Here is a 23,611-nt window from a genome sequence, read left to right as displayed (position 1 = left end):
TTCTTCCCCTTGTTTCGGTTGACACTATTTCTGGTTTCACGAAGTTATGGCTGCCTCTTTTATCTTCATACTCCCCCGCTGGTGCCGGGTGTCTGAACAAACCGGAGCTAGATGAGTACACAGACAGCAAGTACACAGATTTCCACGCGTCTTTGCTCTACTGTCTCCAAAACAATTCCTCAACATTAATTAGATATTTCCTGAGATAAAAAAATTAACCACAGTGTATCCCCTAGGTTTACAGCTTTATTAAGTAAAATGCATCAACCTTGTGCACTTTGAGAGCTAAATGAGGTCAAACACCTCACATTACATTTTCAGTCACGAGATACTGTGACATACAATCTTTGTTATCCTACTACAACACATAAAAAGCCCAAATTTAGCGGCCTCTTGCAGATTCTAATGCCACTATTCCATTACATACACTGATCTTAATGACTGCATATTTCAATTAATTAATGTAAAGGAGAATAAAGGTTCTTGAATGTTTTATTTAAGGCATCTTATTTTGACAGTCTTGTAAACTCTGTGGTGGATTCTGTTAATACGCTGTGCTCTTATTTTGAAAGCAGCATGTGTTTAGCGACAGGAAGTAATTCAGACCGTTAGGCACATTTTACCCTTCTGTGATTAAAACAACTTTAATTGTCAGCTAATGCTGACTGAATGGCGTATGCAGCAGTGTGTTTGGATCGGTTTGGATCACCGGGACATGATGGTATTTAGTTCGGCACACACACATGCACACGGAGAGATGATGTGGGGGCGGGACTGATAGACAGGTAGGCACGTTTCTCTATCATGCTGGAATTATTTTGCAGCCGATAAGTTGGGCGGGCAGCTCAGTAAATTCAGTGTGTGTGTGTGTGTGTGTGTGTGTGTGTGTGTGTGTGTGTGTGTGTGTGTGTGAATGCACACACATGTGTTTGTGTGCACGCATCGGGGAGGAACTTCCCCGCGCGCACTACAGAGAGCAGAAGAGAATTGTAAAACGTGTAGAGGTTAGGGTTAGAGACCCTAACCATGTAGACAGAAATGACATGCCGTCGTGTAAATAGGATAAATAACATAAGGCTATTAAGTTTGTTAAATAAAAGGACAATGTATATGTGTATATATATATATATATATATATATATATATATATATATATATATACATATATATATATGAAAGGTAACCTTAAATGGCGCAATATAGAAAATAAAATTAACTTGATCGTTAAGGGGGACGGGGGTGCCGTTGGGGGGGCATGCTGCCCCCCTGATATAATGGTAGGGGAAACACTGAACTACACTCTCAGTGCACAACATCAGTGATCATTAACCACAGTTCCCTGTATCTGTATTGTTCTCACTTCCGTTTGCTGGCAATAAAGCTCTTCTGCTGTGCAGCTAAATCAGGCAGTCACATATTTTTACCTGCAGACAAATTGGATGTTTAAAGTTCACTTTATTTGCCAGGCAACTGTAAAATACTGCAGTCCCGCTGACAGCCCAGCTGGTCCAGTTGATGCACTTCCTCACCACTGACTCCCAGCATACTAATGCTGAGGGACAGGAAAAGGAAATGCTCTCTTCCTCTGCAAGCCACTATTGAATCCATCCCGTCTGGGCTGAGGTGTCCTCCTTCAGCCACAACCGACTTCACTTAAACTCAGCACCAAAAAAAATATTTTAACACTAAATTTAATAGCCCAACTTCAAATCAAAGTGGAGTGTTTGACATACACTTACACAGCTCTACTTTGTCTTGCACTCTCTTGCTAAATATGATTTATTATTACAAAACGTATTTAGAGGCGTTTAATGTTTAAACAATTGTAATGTTGAATTTTATCTTTTGAGTCAGCAACACACTTGCAGTTTTTGAAAAAAAAAATGCAAATTGCTCATGCAATTTTGCAATAACACCAATAGCATGTGTAGAAATACACAAAAACTAATTGTTATTAATCTAACTGTGATTGTAATTGTATTATGCATGTATAAAACAACATAATTTAATGTTCAAGAATTTGCTTTCCAGTGTCTAGCAGGGAAAACAAACTGCACAGAATACAGACAAAACATGAAGTCCATGTAAATAAAGTCAATATTTGTTGTTTTTGTGTGACATAGTTCCTCTTACACACAATAACAGTATTGTTGCAGAACCAGCTGCACTGATGCTGCAAGCTGTAGACTTGTTGAAAGCCTAAACTGCATCCACGCTGTAAGGCGGTTCTTGCATCATCCACTGGATCTGTCACTCAACATGATGTCTGTGTGGTGGCACATAGGAAGTTTACAGATGTAGAAACAAAAGGTAAACACCAACATAGTCCTCAAATGTGACTGGCGCTGACAGGGAAAGAGCAAACATGTTGCTCAAGTTCAGACATGGAGACTGAGAGTGTTGCATCATCAGCTGGTCAGTCGGAGCAGATTTTCCTGTTGAGCAGTGTGTGTGTGTGTGTGTGTGTGTGTGTGTGTGTGTGTGTGTGTGTGTGTGTCTCGCATACAGTCACATTCAGCTGACAGAAAAATGGGAGAAACTGCTTTTGGGATTTAATTGCAGGAACATTTGTTATTGTGCTTCAATCTACTTCAAGAAGCTCTGTGATAAGGAATTTGTTCTTTAAAATTACCGTGAAAAACAATGCTTCAAAATGACAGCTCAGTCAGATTCGAGGAACACACAGGGTAATGTATATTCCTGATTTTCTGATTATTTCACCGCCTCTGTGTGTGAACGGTGAATATTAAATCAGTGTGCAGGCTGCAGTCTGACAAGTGCAGACCAGCCATGTCAAAAACACACCCAGGAGAGAAAGAGGGCTTGGAATAGCGGAGGCGGCAGCGATGAATCAAAGCCTTTTATTTCATCTATCATAAACTATGAGAAATCAACCTGCCACTCAAACCCAATGGGCAGATATCAACATGTTAAACGGGCTACACCATTACAGTATTAACTAGAGCAATCATCAAAATAAAGAATACAGAAAATGGTAAAGTAGCACTTGCAACACCTTCTTCTACTTTTATCTTCTCACATCACAGTTCTTTAGCCTTCAATTTCCTGACTATTTAGTCAAAAGGGGTTCAAAGTGAGCCAGTTCCTGTGCTGATCAGGTGAGCTATATTAACTATTTCACCGGTCGGCCTCTGTTTGGTAACATTTGCCCTCTGCGGTCACATCTGCAAAGTTGAATGTGATCGCCATCACCAGTGTAGGTAGAATTGATTTATACGGATTTAACAATCTACGTGTGAAATTTCATTCACGTACATGGAGATTAACATGTCTTATTACTAGAGGTGGAAATCACCAGAGGTCCGATGATATGATTTTCTCCCGATACTTGAGTCATGATATGATTTCATTGTGATTTTAAGCATTTTGCGATATGGTGAGTATTGCAATACAATATATTGCAATTTAACCATTTAACAATATCAATATCATTACACAAAATTAAATTTGATCAAGAATTTTTTTTTGTCAAAAAGAAAAATAATTTTCTACTTATCTCACTTCAGTCTTTTTATTTCTCCACAATGACAGTCAAACCCACAGACTGACCAACAACATATTTGAACGGAGTCACATACCTGGTTCCAGTCTCTTGTGGCTGAAACCATTGTAACTTTGCAGCGTTATTTCGACAACTTCCCGACACGATATCCTGATGCGCATGGTGCCTATTTTCTCACACCTCTACTAATTATAATACAAAAGTAACTCTGACGAGAGAAAGCAGTAAGAACACTTGGGCGACACTTCGGATCATAAAAAGTGTGTCTGTATTTTCACTATGCTGTGTTGATAACTGGTTGATAACGGTGATGTTTATTCATACCCAGAAACATCCAATTTCCCCCAAAAGAATCAGCAGCCCCCATTGTTTTACAGCGAGGAGATGAAGGAAGTGACCGACTTGTGACAAAGATAGCACAAGGCTAATTTACCGTTGTTAGTGTCCTTTTGCTGACTCAGGTAAACCCAAGGTACACAGTTAAAACAATATATGGTTTAATAGATGAGAGGTTAGACTCTAGTTTGACACCACTTAATTAATTGGAAACATCACATGATCATTTATATTAGTAGTTAATGTGAAATTTTGATAGAATGTTCGCCCAAAGCCGACCGATTCCAGATACAGTTCCATGCCAACCCTCCAAATAAGCCATTTACCTCCTGAACGACACCAGGAGCAACTAGAAGACGAGATATCACACAAATGAAGAGTGAAGTTCAAGGCCCACATGCCTCTGCTCTGCCCAAAGGCCAATAATCATCTATCTGTCAAAGGCACAGCTCTCGCTTGGCCTGTCCTATATTTAGCAGACAAAGCCTCATCAGCCTAAGTACTGAATTCAATTTCAAGGGACATCATTAATCTACACTCATAAATCATTTGGGTTATGCTAATGTAGGCTCTTCATCCTCTGAGCAGCATGTGGTTTTTCCCGTGTCCAAGCTAAACCTCACGCTTGTTTCGCCACATTTAAAAAATCTGGACCATGCTAATGCAGGACCTTCCTCCCTTTGAAATGCATTTGGGTTTCTATGGAAAACAAGCCCATTGGCCTGAGCTTTGCACTTTGTTTTTTTGCACCACTCTAACACCAGGTTTCTCATTTAGCTGCTGGCAATTAACAGCTGGGTGAGAACAACAGGGTCTGTTATGAGGGGAGACAATAAAATGAAAGTTTAAGACTCTAGCAACAAGAATCTCGCAGGAATTTCAGCGGCAGGAGGAAGAAAACAATAAACCAGCATCTAAACAATGAGGCCTCTAAACAGGAGCAGAAATAAAAAGATCTAGGCCACAATTACAGAAAAAGGGAAGAGTTTGGTAATGAAGTGCTCAGACTCAATCACATCTCCAGGCTGTATCAGGCTGCACTGAGGGATACAGTATATCCGAGCTATGCTGCTGTTTGTTCAGTGTCCTGACATTCCTCAGAGACAATCCTCTCCCTGTGCTCGGCACTCCGCACACAGCGAGTCCTTGACATTTCAGTCAGTGTCTGTCCGCTGGGTGGACAAGGGACACTCAGGGCTGTGAACAAGGCCAGTCTGCCTGTTGGAAACAAGTGCACATTCATTTTACATCTCGCTGAGACACTAAAGTAACTCACACTGAATAAGCAGACAGGGGGAGGGCTGACTGGAGAGTCAGGGATTGGAGGCTCATTGATGGATAATATAGAATACAAAACCTGTGACCTTCTCCAACGAAGAACCAAATTACTATGTAACAAAATTCAAGTGTGGTCTTATTTTATTATTTTTTCCTCATAGTTTCTATCAGTAATAATTAGGGCCGGGACTCGATTAAAAAAAATAATCTAATTAAATAGAGGTTTTGTAATTAATTAATCGAAATTAATCGCATTTTAATCGCATATAAATATTTGACCTGAGAACAGTGAGAAGTATTTTTTTTCACATGGATTTTTAGTAGACCATTGAATAATGACTGAATTCATACGCTTAAGCAATAAGAACATCGTTTATTTTTGTTCAAGTCCAACAGACCAGTGCAATTTTTGCCATTAAGTGTAGCAATAGCAAGTCAGGCTAACGTCCACGCTAGCTGCTATATGTTTTGCGTTGAGGTGATACTTGAGTACTTTCGACTATTATAGTATCTACTTTTAAAACATTCATTTTTGTGTAATTAATTAATCTTAATAAACGTGTTAAAGTCCCGGCCCTAGTAATAATAATCATAATCATCATAATCATAATAATCATAATAACTAAAAATCATTTTACTTTCCGCCCTAATTTTCTAACTTCCAAATAAGATTGGCCAACCAAGAGGTTTGATTACAGTTCTTGTTACTGCTCAGGATTCTTTACAATCATACTTCTTATTTTTACATTACTGCCAATCGCCATGACACAAAATTTCAAACAGATACTAACATTAACTGCAAACTGTACAAAAACAAAGTTATGAGTACAAGTCTGACATGTTTGTATTTATAACTATTTCCAGTTTAGGCTTCTCATTTTACTGCACGATATTGCAAAGGGAAATATTGCCCTTCAATAAATGGAGAATATATCATTATGGTAATGCTATTTTTTTTAACCAACAAGCTGAAATGACAACTAAATTAATAGATTGGTGAATTACATCAATTATTTTCATCATTCAATTCATTTCACAAGGGAAAAAAATGCTGGTTTTAGCTTCTTGTGTGTGAAAACTAGGATAATAATTTAATATGTTTGGGTTTTGGACATTTCAGACCAAAAGATTACCATTTATTGAGTAATTACATGATAATAAATTATTCTTTTAGGCTGCAGCTGTGTAATTAAGTAAAGAGTTGAGTATTCCCAGATTGGTAGGCCAGCCTTGCCTATCATGCACTCAGGTTTTTACACTAGAAAATGAGACTTAAAGCTAAAAGCTTTTCCATACTTGTGCTGCTGACAGAAACTTACCAGAAGGGAGAGGATTGTTCCTTTGAGCAACCCCTTGCAGACAATGTCTAGGCTTTGTAACCTCCATATTTATTATGGGAGAAAGTTGATGACTACCCAGTTGTGCTTGGCCAGCTTAGTCTAACTATCAGTTGAGACTATTTAAATGTTGCTGTGGCTCAAACCACAAAACTCCTGAGTAAATTCAATCTGAGCTGACTTGAACACACACAACGCAGTGTTCTCAACACAAGTAATGACACTGTTCTGTAGGCAATCACTCAAATTGCTAATAACTTCAATAACACGGTCGTGCCAGATGTTTTAAGGAGTCACATTTTTCAAACACAGTATAGCTTTATTTTGAGAATAGTGCTTCAACAAAAGTTACATTTAACATCCAAGTCATTAACTCCCTCGTGGTAGGCTTCTAAAATGACTTTACTCTCCTGAAACATACAAGCTTTCTCAGCATCCCACCCTGGTTTTCTACAAACACCCTTCTGAGAAGACACGCTAAGAATCTCCTTCATAAATAAACTATGGCTTCCAGCTGAAAGGCCTGGACGACAAAGGTGGACGAGAAAACCTCAGAGCAGAGCAGAGCAGTGCCGGTATCATAAAACTTTTTATAAGCTTCCTGATCCTTTTTCCCTGCACTAGTTTACATTCAGGAGCTTCCTCTGTTTATGGAAGAAAGTCTACAGCTGAACCATGGGGGGGCTGGGGTGACTTGACCTCAAAAACACCACCCTGTGATGCAAGCACTCATCAAAAGAACTTCAAGTGCTGGTGATAATTTTTAAAGCATCCATCACCCAAAATAGGCTGCTGTCAGTCAGTCGGTTGGTATCTGGCCTACTTTGTTTGTCTGTGGGGCCTGCAGGGGGATGCAGCGCCATATGTAGCCGGCTTTGGTGCACATGGTTGGGGTGCCAATGCTCAGCTGACTGGATGCATGCCAGGGTTCAAGTAATCTGTTTTCATAGCACTGTGTAAACCACTTAAGCTCTGTGTGTCATTAAGTCTTATGATCTGGACTCTCATTAACGATGGTTTTGTTGGGTGTCCCCCCTTCCCCCATCACGGTCAATAGTTCAGTCGGCAACATGTCGCATTAAAGACGACCTTTGTGTTTTTATCTCTTGTGCTCTTTATTCAATGGAGGGATCGTTTACAAAAAAGCATATGTGTGGACAGTTTGGGATTAGCCTGGTTTTTCACACAACAGATGTGTCATTAGTGTCATTATATCAATGATCTTTTTGGGAAAGTCCAAACAAGTTCAAGTCAGTGAAGGCGAGTCGAAGTCAAGCAACTGGTCTTTTTCATTTTTTTAATTGTTCCAGGAGTTTACCAAGTGCAAACTTCATCCTTTGGAATTGATTACGTAACACAGACACAACAGACACACAAGTGTGTCAAAGCAGGTTGACGCGAGGCTCGGAGCTAAGCTAAGTAGCTAAGCTAAATAGCACTATCATGTTGGCGGTGTGTAATATATTTCACTGGAATCTCCCACCAGCATGCGCGCAGATGGCACCAGATTCATAGTGATCCCGATTAAATAAAACAAAGAAAAACCCTTACTCTCCTTTACAATAATTCTCATAAATATGCAATGATTAAGATGGAATAGTGGCATTAGAATGTGCAAGAGGCATCAAATTTAGGCTTTTAGGGCCAGAATTTATTTATTTAAGTTGCGCTACGGTTTTGTATAGTGTTTTATTGAAAAATAAATGTAAAAACAAATGGCTTGAATCTGCTCTGTTTATTCATGTTTTACAAAGGGTTTAACCTGAGCCAGGCCTTACCACAATGATAATCATATCATAGTCATGCAGGTGTAGTATAATATTTTTTATAACATACTGATATCGGATCGGTACTCTGTATCGGAATCGGTATCGGAGGGGAAAAATGGTATCGGAACATCTCTACTTTGTACCTAAATAGAATTGCTGATAACAATCAACTGCACCTACTAGCAGGTGGAGCAGGCCCATACTTAGTCATACTAGGGAATAATAACTGCTGATAATGCTCATTTAATCGTGTGATAGCATTCCAATTTGTGTTGTCTCAAACCTGTTCTACCTGCAGCTACAGAAAACCACATGAAACACCTTGTAAATTAAACATTATAAAAAGGTTTCCTGCAAAGTTTAAAAGAGCATTCCAAGTTTGCAAATAAATTCTTTAATGTTCTACATGTTGCTGACGCTGTGCACTTTTTGCACTTCTCACACAGGTTTCTTACATTACAGAGAATTTAAGGGAAGTTATTATTTCTCTTACTGTAAACAGTTCTGACTAACAGCATGAGTTCATCTACTGAAATGTAAATGAACTTCAAAAGGCAGGAGCAGGTTTTCCCACCATCTGAGAACTCTGCAGTCAGCACTTTACAGCCTCCTACTTCACTTCTCTCTCTCTCTCTGCATTAACAGGCCCAAACAGCCGCTCTGCGCTGCTAATGACTCCATACCATGTTCACGCTCCTCCTGGGAAAACCTGCAGGCAAAAGTGGCGTATTTCTACTATCACATCCACATCTTGATGTCAAACACAAGTAAGGATGACAGCTCACTCGGAAATTCCTCAACGTCAAGCAGCATTATTGAGCTGTAACAGGAAAAACACTCAAAAATGCAAAGCACAGCAAAGAAGCACTGTGGGAAACATGATAATGCCAACATCATCAAATGGCACAAAGAAAAAATAAGCATGTCTCATGTCCTAAGGAAAAATATCATAAACTTTGCAGTTGCTGACTGGATTCATCTTTCCTGGTGTTCAAAGCCCTTTATGTAATGTAATGATTTTATGTAACTTCTTTGGTTCTGAAAATGTTATTTATAAAAGGTTTTGTCTATCTGTTATGAAGTCATTGTGCCCTGATATTTCTCTACAGTTTCACACAGGAAGCCTCACATGGCTAATTTTCCTCGGTTCATTCCAGTGCCTCTTTAACAGACTCCTTTAGGAAATTAAATGCTGTGCCAGGTCATGTTTTAGGACATTTTTCACAGTAGTTTGGTCAAGGGCAAAGTCAGCGGCCCGGGGATCATCAGTGGAGCTTTTAATCCTGCACTGTGCCCGTTTTGGAAGCAGGAACCCCTGGCTGGTTCAGCCTGGTGACATGAGGATCAAACAGATGAACTGTAAAATTATTTGAGCTTACGACCTGAGATGAGGTAGATCTGCTGCACCTACAATAACAATGCAATCACATTTAAGGTTTCTTTAGCTCCAATCACAATCAGTGCAGAGCTAACCTCTGATCTTGGTTCATTTTACGAAGATTATTTGGCCGCAGGTAAACTTGGGCAACTTCTGGGATGAACACACCCCATGCATGGAATAACAGAATTACTGTTGGATGATGCAATAGAACAACCAGGTTAATGCTTTGGAAAGGTCACGATAACGTCATTGGTGCCACTTTGTTAGCAAGAAATCAGGAGAGATTAAAAAAAAAAAAAGCTCAACCTAAAAGCAGAGTGAAGTGTAAATTTGAGGGGCAGTGGTTTTCTCATTTCTTTGCAGCTCGTAAAAATTGTTGCACTGAAGTACATGGTCCTCTGTTTACCATGCATCTGTCAAAATGCCCTTGGTAAAGAGATGCAACAACTATAGATTGGAACAACGACAAAAACTTTTTAGAAAAAAAGACCAACTAGGGTTACAAAATTCTGGGAATTTTCTAAGTTGGAAATTTTCGTGGGAATTACTGGAATTTATGGGAATAAACAGGAATAAAAATGGAATTTACAGAATTGATGGTTGGCCCTTTACAGTGAACTTAAACATCATTGGGGGACATATATTTTAGCATAATCTTGACTAAAACAGCCAGATTTCATGCAAGTTCACTTGACTATATGCACTGTGCATTCCTCCATCACATGTTCTATTCTACATTTACATGTTGAATGGGACTTTTTTGGGGGAAAGGGTCAGAGCTGATGAGTAATATTTAATTCAACACTCATGTTTCTGTTGCTCAATGAAAGAATTGATTGTTCAACAAGATAATTAAAACTTAATATTTTTTTACAAATAAATCTGTTGAAATGTATTGAATATTTCCAAAATTTCCTAGCTTAACTTCCCATGGAAAGTGTCTGGAAATTTACCGGAAAATTTTCACCACTTTGCAGCCCTAATGAGGACCACATTGCTTAGCACAACATGCTCTACAGCCTTTAGCCCGACACTGATCTTTCCTCAATACCACATTGGCTTTAACGTCCCTTTTATCGCATGCAATTATGTCATTCTTTTGATTAAAAGGGGGCCAACTTAAAGAGTTGGAGCTTTTCCTTTTGAAGATGTGACACATATCTGGTGGCAAACATGTTAGTATGACTATAATAACAGCAGTAACTCTTGCAGTATATAGGACTGCTTATCTCCAGGCCACGTCCACCATCAAAGGCTCCTGCACACTAATTAATAACAGTCATTTGGGCAATGAATTGAAGAATATCTTGAGCACGCTGCAGCACACAGAAATGACATCAGGACAAGATTAAAAACTGGCTGACAGACTGGAGTCAGTCAGCGACAGAACTGCTTGATTATTTTCTGAACTCAATCCACAAGAGGTTTGGTTATTTTTGGGTTATTGGTTATTTTTCATCCAAGCTGAAATAATTTCAAGTTTGACATATGATGAACACATTTTCTCTCTTCACATCCGTCAGTGAATGTAACCACATGTCATTAACGAGCAAGTTAAAGGATTTTTGTTAAATATTTTGGATGTGGTATTAAACACAAACATGCAATCATTTTTTCACTGGTTTGCAATGTAGAAACACCCATTAACCAGAGGATTTTTGTCTAAGAGAGCAACTCATCCTCTTACAACTTTTAATTTCAATATTAAGGGACACCAAAAGTTAGCACTGATGCCTGGCATGATTAGAAAAATAATCCTTCTATAACTTAAATGTAATTTATACTCCAAAAATGCCTTGATTGTTGGTTTAAGCTTCTCAAATATAAGAATTAAAGGCTTTCCTTCCATTTATGTAATAGGAAATGGAATATTTTAGGATTTTGGAATGTTTGTCCAAAAAAAATCAGCAATTTGAAGGCACCATCTATGCTTTCTCTGGCCTTACGATTGGCATTTTCCAATTTTTTTTGACATTTTCTTAAATTAACAACCAGTTGGTACTCAAAATAAACATGAGTTGGAGCCTTAATGGGTAAATCAGAATGTATATGTAAGTATAAGCACAACATCGCCCTTTTTTCCACCCAAATACGTGTTTCTGAGAAAAACCACAGACCAACAGCAAACACCTGCTTCTATTATATGCGACAGGTCAAAGTCATGTCAAATCTGTCTGCCTCACCAGTCAAATATGTACACAATAGCCCAGACTCCTCCGGAGGAAACTCCAACAGTGTGAAGCTGTGAATGGAAATGTGCTGTATGCTGGTGTGGACACAACAAGCCAGACACCAGATATCCCCCTGGAGGCTTCGGAGCGTCAGAAACAGTCAGAAAAAGAACTAATCTCATGGTTCTTGTGACGTGCCAATGCTTATGTCACTTGTGGGTTTGGAGCATTAAAACCACCAGACGGTTTTCCACTCAAAGGGTGTCATTTTAAACGCCTGCCACACTTAATCAAACGGGTGAGAATCCATCCTATGATCTGTGGAAAGAAAAAGAGCAGCGACGGATACTCAGACTCCGTTTAGAGACTTCAGGCTGGCAGAACTGTCCCTTCTCTCAAGTCCAGTAAGATGTTGTACAAACAGTGTCTGAACACTCATCCTTGTGTACTCATCTTTCTAATTCCACAGTTATGAGATGGCTTACGGCCCTCAGAAGTGGACCGCTTTTTCTTTTCTGCAGGAAGCATTCCTTTCTAATGACAGGGGAAGTTACAAGACGCTTCATACAAACACTAAAGCAGAAAAACAAACCTAAATTTGGGCCTCTTATTAAGGCGGGCGGACTGAAAAAAAGCTGTGATCTTCATGACAACATCTGTGAGTTAAAGACTTTTTCTCTGTGACACACGAAAATGCCCGGCCTCGGTCAGATGAAATACAGACAGGGTGGGAATGGAGCAATAAACGCAGATCTGAGGTGATTAAATGACATGGGTGTTGCATTTTGAGGCTGTGCGTTTTGTTGTGGGTGAGAAGTTCATGGGGAGCTCAGGGTTTGTTTCATTTGTGTGTTTAGTATTTTAGATCAAAGCTTGAAGAAGACAGAATGAGAACTGATTGTGTGGCCTCATTTCCAGCACAGAAACAATCCACCCTCTGCATTAAACAGCAGCACAGGCGCCTTTTACACACAATTGCCCTTTCATAAAATTGTCATAATAATCTCAAAAACAGATCCTACAGTGAGTGTAGCTTGTAGCCAGATGCATACTGACTTCAATTTGTTACTTCAATTAGTTAACTTACAAATCCCCATGTAGAATTGGCAATAAATAAATAAAATATTGTGATACAATATTGTCAGCCACAACCCACAGCTTTAACCCCTTACCATTTTAGCAAATTAACCTTAAAATGCCTAACTGAAACATATCAAAGACATACCCAACGTAAATTGAAAGCTGTTCTTGAATAGTTTGGAGTAAATCTGTGGTTTTGGTTCCATTTGAAAGGTAACTCTCTGAAGTGTAGAATAACAGAATAACTGTAAGTCCTACTGTTATTGAGTGATGGAAGTTGAATATTTTTGGTAAATACAGGCTTGCAGATTCATTATAGCTGGGACTTATGTGCGTGAAAACACAATAGGTGTGTTTCCACTGTAATCGAATACCCTAAATGAGGCGGGTCCCCCTCGCCGAAATGCCCCTAATTTGAATGTGAGCCTTCCCTAGCGGCCGTTTGACCAGACTTTTTTTGGCCCCGTCGAAGAGCAGGGCCATTTTTCTCCCCTGAAAAAAGCCTGGTTGCTGATTGGATAGAACGCAAAGCGTTGTGACGTAGTACTTGACGGCACAACAACATAAAAGTTGTTAAGGTAGCGAGTAGTCAGAACAATAATCATCGCTGCCATGTGCATGAACACAGCGACAAGAAACACAGCAAGCTCTGCTACTTCCATCTCGGCGTCTCCTTCCTTATAGTTTACATTTGGCGCGTCTCCCGCGTTAAATACGTCGCGTATGTGACGTCGCGGTTGAAACTGTCGCTAAGGGATTACATGACGATCAAAAAACCATACGTCACCTCCGGAGTCTCGTAAATGCCTCTGGGGACTTTTTTTGTAATGGACACATGTCGAGGGAGAGGGGCCATTTGAGAGGGCGTAGCCTGAAACTTTCCCAGCGGCCACTTTTTACCTTAATGGAAACACGACTAATGGGATCAAAGTATAAAATATTACCTACTCCCAGTTCAAATTTGATGAAGATATCTCAAAAGACGACTGACGTTTACACGATGGCGCCAAACGATTATTGCCGTTTGTGCAAGATATAAATGAAGGAAGAAGCACACTCTTCAGACATATATATATATATTTTTTAAAAACGAGCATATCAGAGAGGTTAGCATTATTAGGAGTGATAGCCAGGCCTCGGGACTGCCGAACAGAACCTGCTATCAGCAACTCTTGATTGCATTCTCCTCCTCTGGACCCAGCTGTGCCACAGAGGTACCGAGTTGGACTGAGTCCTTTATCTGGTCCTCCATCAAGGCGATCAATGACGAGACGACCACAACGACCGGGGTCTCGCTAAACCCCATTAGCTTAGCCACTAACAGGGCTAGTTGGCTTTCGCCAAATCCTGTTGGAAGCAAGGCTAAAACATCCTTTTTGGTGGTGATAAAGGAGTGTAAAGACAAACGTTCTTCTTTTAAAATAAACTTTGGCTCTTAACTATCTAGAACACTGTCGACAGTTAGATCCAAAGAGAGCTTGGCGTCTGCTGCAGCCATGTTGGATCCATAAGAAAACTACAAGCTTCCATCTGTCCAATAGTACGCGTCATCGTCTTGCCGTCCCTCCCCGTTCTGTGATTGGATACCAAAAGCAGGGCAAAGGATCAGCCATGGACACCATGCCGCCTTGAAGTTCGAAACTAAATTGTTTGTGCAAGGCAGCACGGGTATACCCAGACTCATTTTACACAGCTTTTTGTAATTATTATAATAACAGGTTAAAGAGAAACTTTTGCCAGAAAACTACACCCCCCTCTTGCAGTATTAAGACTAATAGAACCCAAAATTGCATGAAGTCAAACCAGAGTTGGTATCTTCTCTGTACACATATGGTGGACTATCACTTCACTATGAGCAGCTCTTCACCTGCCTCTCAACTACACAGAGATATTCTCCTGCACGACTCTGTCTGCTCACACTGAATTATTCAGAGCAGAGGAGGATACAGTATGACTTCTAGGTCACTTTCATTACAACAAAAAGAGACAGCCTTAAAGTTAGCACATGAACAGGAAAAGTGTTATTTATTCATGGAGCATGACTTGCTGTCTTGACATATTTGTGCCTTAAACGAAGGTCGGACAATAAACCAAATCTGACCCGACGTAATTTACTGTAATCACACTTTCTAATGAAATATTATCTGAATCCCAAATGTGGAGATTAATTATGGAAACTTAGATTACAGCAGAGTGACTGAGGGCCAAAGCATTACAGACACAGAAGAATTGATTGAATTCTAGCTAAAATTAGAGTCACTCCAATATGGGATTTAAGACGGATACCAATATGGATTTTAGTGAGGAAACATTACTGACATGGTGGCAGATATATAAAAATATAAAATATACCTTTTCTGCACTGATATGACTCTACAAAAAGGTACTCAGTAGGCTGCTTTTCAAAAACAAAATGCTTTTTAACAACTATTTAACATTATTATACATTTTATCAACCAAAACTGGTAAAATAAAGCTAAGAAGCTAAATAAGCATCAGTACTATATTGTATGTTCAGTGTTTGTAAATAAAGAATAAACAAATCTTGAATATATAACACCTTTTTTTTAATCATTCCAAGCATAATTTTCTGCATTATATGTTCTGTAAAAATGGAAAAATATCAATACCAATAGATATTGATATGTCTGTGAGATCAATAAAAATAATTCAAAATAAATTAAATTATGGTGGCATAAACATCAGGGTTCCTACACCTGTTCCGGTGGAAAATTAAAGCACTTTTCAAGCACTTTCAAGGTGTATTTTTAAGACTTTCCAGCACCTTACAGCTGAGATAAATATATAAATTACAGCACATACTTATTATTTCAGTCTGTCTATAACTTTTAAATGTTAAAGACGTTTGTAAATTGACTTTGTATCCACTACGAGCTAAATTTCAAACACTTTTATGCCCTTTTCAAACATTGCAAACACCACATTATAATCCAAGTGTTTAAGGATTTCCAGCCCCTCCAGGAAGCCTGTAAGATGTGGAAAAGATATAATAATGCTCCTGTACCCCGAGTCTCATCTTATCTGATCGAGCCAGAGAACCCCGCCTGAAAGTACCGAGCTAGTTCAGAGGTTATCTGCTGCTACCCCAACACCATGCTACAAGTTTTCTTATTTTGACTTTTATCTCTAAGATTTATGTGTCAGGTCCATGCCTCCACCAGTCCAGTCAGCTGGAGCTTGGCACTGCTGTTTCCCTCCCAGCCCTGCAGGGCCTGGTGCCTGCTCACACAGCCATGCAGCTGCAGACAGCTTCTTCTCTGGAAATCCTGCATATAATCTAAAAGTATTGTGCAACAGAACTTTTCAAAATCAACACTTTTTTTATTTTTCCTCCTTTTGCATTTGAGGAATCATTTAAAAAAACGTGTGATTTAACTTGCACCTTCCAGCTAACCCTTCCTTCCATCATGAGATCATTGCCAGTCGAACAAAGAGGAACTTTTTGAGTTTTTCTCTTTAAAAGGAGAGTATAGAGTAAGCATTAATGACTTTCCTGTTGCTAATTACATTGCTCTGAACCGAACCCTCAACGCCTCAGTCTGCAGTCCTACTTTTGCAGCCTGCTGGCTAACTTGCTAGTAGGCTAATCTCTGCTGGCAACTTTCAGAGGCATGAACTGAGCTCTTATAACCGGGTTACTGTGTGTGTGTGTTTGTGCATTTGTGTTACAAAGTTTTTTTTATGCTCCTACGATGCAACAAACAGCGGACTACTTTGTTTGATGCCACAGTTAGAATCCCAGAGGAAGTTTTGTGGGTTTACAAACAAGAACCACAATGGCGGTGCGCCTTTCTTTGAAAGCAGCAACACACGGCGGATAACACGCACATGCAGAAACTGTGTGTCCGTGAAGTGAAGTAACTGAGCGACAGGAGCACAGGGCAACACCAACAGGCAGCCCGGTTCATCTCCTTTGCGTTTATTTCAAGTTAGCGCCATATTGAGTGCGCCTGCAGAGCCCCAGGACGTCGCAACATTGTTTCCAGGAAAACAAAAGCCGCAAGAAAACAAAGTAGCCAGCACTTACCTTGGCGATAGCCTTCTTGTATCTCATGACAGCCTGCTGGATGAGTGTGTGGACTTTAATATTTCCATCCCCGCACGGCACCACCACCCGGGTCCTGCCAAAACACACCGTCACTTTCATGGTTTTAGTATCCCGAGATCTTGCCCAGATTCGGAGTAAAACCGAGAAGAAGAGGAGGAGGAGAAACCCGTGTGGAAATAAAAAAGGAGCATGGGTTTTCTGTTGGTTCGGCTCCGCGGCTGGCCCGGTATTCCTTCAGGAAAGCGAGGACTAAAGGTCTTTCCGCTTCTCCCCGCCGGACGACATTGTTTTCTGTGTGTTTTCAGACCACCTGTTTAGCTTCTCTCTCTCCCTCCTTCCCTCTCTCGGTCCCAATCCGTCTCTCTCCCTCTGCGCTCAGATAATGCTCGGTCACATGTGGCGTTCAGGAACCTACGGGAAAGTTGGGATCCAGAGCCTGCCGTCCAACATGAATGACAAAAGAGTAGTGGTCGACCGATACGGGTTTTTTTAAAGGCCGATGCCGATAGCGATTATTTTGACATCAGTCTTAATCGATCCCCGATATGTGCTGCTGATTTTTTTTGGGCCGATTCTTGAAGCTGATATTGCCTTTTCTCCCTCCATTTACACGATAAAAATGACACAATGATAACAAATGTTATACAAGTCTCAATTTAAACCAAAATTAAACATTTATTAACAAAACAAACAATACATTAACAGTTTGATAGCAAACAATGTGTATGTTGGTCTAGGCCTCTAGGAAAGGAAACAGTGAAGCCCAGATACATTTTTTTCAATAATATATTTATTGAGTTTTGTTTTACAAAATTGACGCATAGGTCACAAGAAAAATACAAAACAAGCAAACATACAAGAACATGGCAGCCAAAGGCAGCATAATTTAAGAACAAGAGTCCTTAAGGATCCATTCAAAAAGAGTACGTAGAGGAAATTAACATAAGTATAAAATATGCAGAGGGTAAAATTATTCTGCTCCAGGTTCATTTATTAAATAAGCCAGATTATTGTTTTTAATTTAATGTATAAAACGTCCCCATACTCTTTGAAATACCTCTTGTTATTCTAAAGCATGTATGTAATTCTTTCCAGGGGCAAACATAAAGCTAATTCCTTATACCACTGTGGTATGCTTAGGTTACCAATGTTTTTGGCCCGGATTCATTTACTTAGGCCTAAAGATATAGGCCTATTAATTAATAAATTAAGGCACATATTACATGGTAGATGTGCAGTATATCTTGTCCTCTATAGTAATTGCAGCATCAGTAGTCCAGCTCTGCAGTCAGTTCTGTATTATGCCTCTGCTTTTCACATGTGAATATGTTTCTATAAATACTTAACAAAAATGAGTAAAACTGCATTTCCTTCTCTCTGTGTGATAAGGTAGCCCATATAATCAAATATTCTGCTTATTGAAGAAGCCAACAACATATCCCTATGTCTTTGCAAGTGAGACATCAAAAGAAGGCATTATACATGTGTTAAATACCTTCTATAAATAGTGGGAGAAATAACGCATTCCAAACTTCTAACTTTTGAGGTGGGAGTTTACGAGCGGTCCATGAAGGCATCTCAGGAGCAGGGATAGCCACAGTTGCAGTGTGGCCCCCCGCTGTGGTCAGCGTGGGTAATGTTTGGCGCGCGGGGAAGCAACGTTGCACGCACACAGAGGAGAGCAGTGATTATTATATTGGAATCAACGAAAACTTCCTAGAAGCTAAAGCCTTTCCAGCCTTTCCATGATTGAGTTAATAAAATGACACTTAAATTATCAAAATGTTAGCCTACTGTTCAAATAGCTTCTCTAAAAATGTGTGAGATTGATATAATGGATAAAGAATGCACAAACAAGCATATCAGAAAAAAAATACAGAGACAAAATAAGTTTTCCCGCAGAGGAAAGTTCTTTTGGGATTCACAATTGAAGGGAATAAACTGGCGTAGAGCATGGTTGTGTCCCTTCACATTCTGTCTTTCAAATAAGATCAGAGAAGTTCATTTTGAAATTTTGCATAATATTTACCCATGTAATAAATTCATTTCCAGGTTTGATAGGCGAAATGTGCACTTTTTGTGGAGATAAGCCAGAGACAACTTTACATTTATTTTATGTTTGCCCATTGTCATCTATATTGGAGGGGTATGGAGGGATATGGAAAAATTCATACTTGATATGACTGGACAGCCCATCATTTTGATCTCAAAATTTCAGAAACCCCAGAATAGTATAAAAGTAAGCACCTTATACCCTATGTGGCTTATTATTTTATTATATATATATATATATATATATATATATATATATATATATATATATATATATATAAACCTACAGTTACTGTAACTGACATTTCTCTTTGTATGTCTTGCTATATCCTGAATGTCTGTATTTCTCTATTTGTTAATAAAGGGACAAAAATATTAGAATCAATACACTGATTGAAAACAATCAGTGCAGATTTTAGCTACTAAAGCCTCTAGCTGTGTCCTTATGAGAATACAAAGTTGATTAAAACCAACTAAAGTGAAGACATTTCTCTCAGTCTCATATTCTTTTAGAGGCTGAGCTTAGATTTAAGTTCAATATAGTCGAGAAGATAATTGGAAATGGGACTAAAAGTCTCACTATATTGTGCATGTTCAATTTGTGAGCCTGTTTTTTTTTTTTTTTTGCTAAGCAGCGATAGGCTATATATATTTTTACTGCACTTGATGATACATCATCACTTGGTATAAACCACAGGCCTCCTTGTGCACCTGCTCCCTTCCTATTTCAGTCCATCGTTCCACCCAGGTCTGAAACTGAACCAAGCCCCCAAATGAAAAGCAGTCAAGATCCATCTGGGGAGCTTTTAGGAGCAGCTGCGCCACATGGATGGAGATGTACGTCTGAACATGTCTACACCACAGGGACCAGGCTTCTGCAGGAAACATCCACCTGAGCCAGGAGATTATTAACGTCTATGCCTGCTTTCATATCTGGTGCCATCCTGTTATATCTTTAAGAAAAAACAAAAAGGCAGACACATTCTCAGTGAGATGTCCCTGATTGAAGAGTAGGTTATAGTGTCCATAGGGCCAAGAAAAGCTGCAAGACAAGGTTTAATGAGAACATGAGAAGAGAGGAGAGGCACTGAATTTAAAGTATGTGGAAAGTGTGTGTGTGGTTTGAATGGGCACTGGTTAAATGAGACCGCTCCACCAGTCGGTGCCAGCATGCAGCTGTGAGACTATTTTAACTCTTAACACAGCTGGAGCGCTCACAGGCCACCAACCACAGCCTCAGCAGCTGTCACAATGCATTAAACAGACTCTGCTTTGGAGAATATGAGCACTTGTTCGTGGTGGTTTTCACAAAAGGTAACACGGATGAAATGTGCAATCACGCCGGTGGGATGAAAAACAATAAACCGGCTACTTTTAGTGAAGGGGACTGTACATTGTAAACAATCACTGTGTTTGATTTTTACAATATAGTGCTGTATAATTTACAATAAAAATCGGTCCTTGTGACAAAATTACAGTAGTCAAAGCATTACTGTGGAAAATCACAGTAGTTTAAACATTACTGCAGAAAAAATACAGTAGACAGTATGAAAAGTAAAGTAGATTACTGTATTTTTCCATTGTTTTAAAATAAAGTTTTTCATACAAAACAGTGTTTTGTATGAAAAACTTTATTTTGAAAACACAGTATGGAAATCAATTGTAAAAGAGTAAATGTATTAATATTATTTTCTTTAGTGTATAGAGTAATTACTTGCAATTACTAGTTAATGATGAAATTATTATCAAATTATAAAAATCAGTGTTTAACAGTTTTTTTTTATTTGACAGTAAAGAAACCAGTACTGTAAATAAAACTGAAATCACAGTGTTGTTGTTTTTTTACAGTAGTTCTACTGTAAATAATTGCTGCCAATAAGTTACTGTAAAAATCACAGTAAATTATTTACAGTGCAGGTTTTATAACAGCTTTGACGTATAGCCGGTTGTCTGGCACAGAGCTGCTTACAATAGAGTGTGCTTCAAGTTTGTTTTTTTTACATGATAAGCAACAGTAGTGAAGGAGCAAGGTCAAAGGTCAATACCTTGGCCAGTGATTGTTTCACTCGAGTGGTAGTCAAAGAGTGATCAGAGAAGAAACAAGAGTCAGACTTTAGTATAAGTTGAGGTCCTTTGAAAAGCAATTTATCAAATGTTTTACTCAAAGATGAGAAATACGCCTCTTAAAGTGACACCAAATACACAAATGTCCATTCAGATATTCAGATATGACGTTTGTGTCTGACATATTTGAATCAGTGGGGACCTCTTGTGGTCCAAATTGGAAAGTTACTCCTCCCATTATGATCGGAAACTGTATTTTTAAAGCCATCTCTGAAAAAGTATAGTTAATTCATGACAGAATGTTTGGATCAGTTTCATCATAAACAGTTTAATTATGTAGGTAAACAAGAAAGACAAGAAATCAACTTTAAAAAAACCTGATTATCTGCACTGTATCAGACACAGCATGTTTCAGATGCAGTTAGGATGAGAGTCCATCATTTAGACAGTGTAACAGCTTGTGCAGAGCAAATCAAATTGAACACAGCTCGGCAGGGACATTTAAAATCACAGGGAGCTTCAGTTCAGATGTGTTGTGGTTGCGTGGGTGGCTTTGAGACGAGGACTCTGCACCCCTGACACAACAAACACATGAACCCTGAGGGACACCAGGCCACAACCCCTCATTATGTCCTTACACACACATCATCTGCAGCCTCCTACGTGGTCTGAAACACCAACATTTATACTGCAGACATTTTGAGGCTGATCTTTGATCTTATTTTGGCAATAAGTGTAGAAAATAATATGTAATAACATGACTTTTAAGCCTCAAAGTGCCTGCAAAAGGACTGTGAAATTTACCAAATTAGGCCAGTTAAGCTGCAAAGGGCACAACGGACGCCCAAATACCTCTTTGATGGTATTAACAGCATGTAATTGTGTTACGCGTTCATCCCGGGCTAATTTTGTGCTAAAGAGCTGTCTGGCCCGGGTCATGTGGCTCCCTGCTGTCAGGCCTTTGTGCCCCCTGACGGTCCCCCTTCTGCTGCTGGTGTTGGACCATCTGGAGGCTCCATCCTCTGAGCACAGGACAGGCCGAGGAGGTGAAGGAGGAGGAGGGAGGACTAGAGTGTAAGCAGTGGGATGAAGGGGACACAGGCCAGGATATCCAATATGATTAAATCTCATTACTAAAATGATGGATAGCAAAAATGTTCTGATGGAAAATTGAAAGCCAAATAAAATAAGAATGCAATATGTCCAGAATGAAAAGTTATTTCAACAAATGATACATGTTATTATAGGAACAATGACAGAAAATGAAAATATAATGGGAAACAGTTTGTAACACATTACTAGCTTTACTGTATTTTTTTATACTCTAATATTATACTTTGTAATATTAATATCGTAACAGTATCATACTTCTGTTATCATACTTATCATCATACTCAATCGCACACTTTATACTTTTATATATTTTATTTTATATATTTTGAACTGTCTCCTCTCTCTTTTAACACCTGGACTTTTTTTATTTTTATTTTTATTATTATTATTTTTTAAACTGTTATTTATTGCTCCTCCACTATGGAGGTATTAGTTACTTATTCATTTCACTAGGCTCAGCAAAGATTTTATTATCTGCCATATGTCTAGTGTGGGCTGATGGTGTGTGTGTGTGTCTGTGCGTGTGTGTGGGTGTGTGTGTGTGTGTGTGTGTGTGTGTGTGTGTGTGTGTGCGCGTGTGTGTGTGTGTGTGCGCGCGTGTGTATGTGTGTTTGTTTATTGTATGTATTGTTGTATTGTTGCTGCTCCTCCACATGTGAAGTTCCTAACGGAAAAATAAAGTTCTTTGAATTGAATTGAATTGAATTTGCTGTACAGCATACTTTACATATAAATATCTTCTGTATATTTTCTATATTATATATCTGTTTTATACCCCTTATACTAAACTGTGTATATCCTCTGCATATATATATATATACACAGTATATATATATATATATATATATATATATATATGTATTTTTCAATTTATCGCTATAATGCTAAAATCTATTTAATTCTTTTAAAAAAAACCAATGTGCAATATTAATATCAGCCAAATGCCAACCATGTAAGCATTTTATGTATTCAATGTATGTATATTATGTATGTACTGTATATGTCTTATTTTATTCTTCTTTAATGGAAGACAGTTTGCAATTCCTGTTTTATGAATTTGCAATGTACGACATTTGTAATACAATCTATGCATATTAAACTTCTGCACTATAAATAAACAGCATTCTGAAACACCTCATTCAGTTCTGCTGAATTAGGCGCATTTTATGGTCCCACTGGCACAGATTAAGGGAGGGGCTTGGCCATGCAGAGCAGTGCTCTTTGATAACAGCAGGGGCAATGTGTGAACAGTACGACCTCTTCTGGCATGCACGGGGACAGATGGTGGTTCTGGGGTCAGCCAGAGTCAGATCTAAATAAAGGAATTCAGCGAGAACAGGACAGATTCTACAGTAGAGCCACAGTACTGTACGCACCTTTACATCAGAATGAAATCATGCATAGGGATATGGCATTAGGATAGCATTTCATATATTTA

At 39.0% G+C, this 23,611-nt stretch overlaps 1 protein-coding gene across 3 annotated transcripts in view; it reads right to left on the bottom strand.

Annotated features, from left to right (window-relative positions):
• Positions 1 to 17,263, bottom strand: part of LOC131979811 (partitioning defective 3 homolog) — a 293,005-nt gene extending 275,742 nt beyond the window's left edge. For all 3 annotated transcript variants that reach the window (XR_009395141.1, XM_059343852.1, XM_059343853.1), the window contains exon 1: positions 16,924 to 17,263. Coding sequence is in view for 2 of the 3 variants with exons in the window: in XM_059343852.1 (XP_059199835.1) it covers positions 16,924 to 17,043 (120 nt within the window). In the remaining variant the exon portion in view is untranslated. The remainder of the gene's footprint in view (positions 1 to 16,923) is intronic.
• Between the last annotated feature and the right edge of the window lie 6,348 nt (positions 17,264 to 23,611).

Source organism: Centropristis striata, chromosome 11, assembly GCF_030273125.1.
Source record: "Centropristis striata isolate RG_2023a ecotype Rhode Island chromosome 11, C.striata_1.0, whole genome shotgun sequence".
Classification (NCBI taxonomy): Eukaryota; Metazoa; Chordata; class Actinopteri; order Perciformes; family Serranidae; genus Centropristis; species Centropristis striata.
This window is presented reverse-complemented; position numbering and strand designations above follow the sequence as displayed.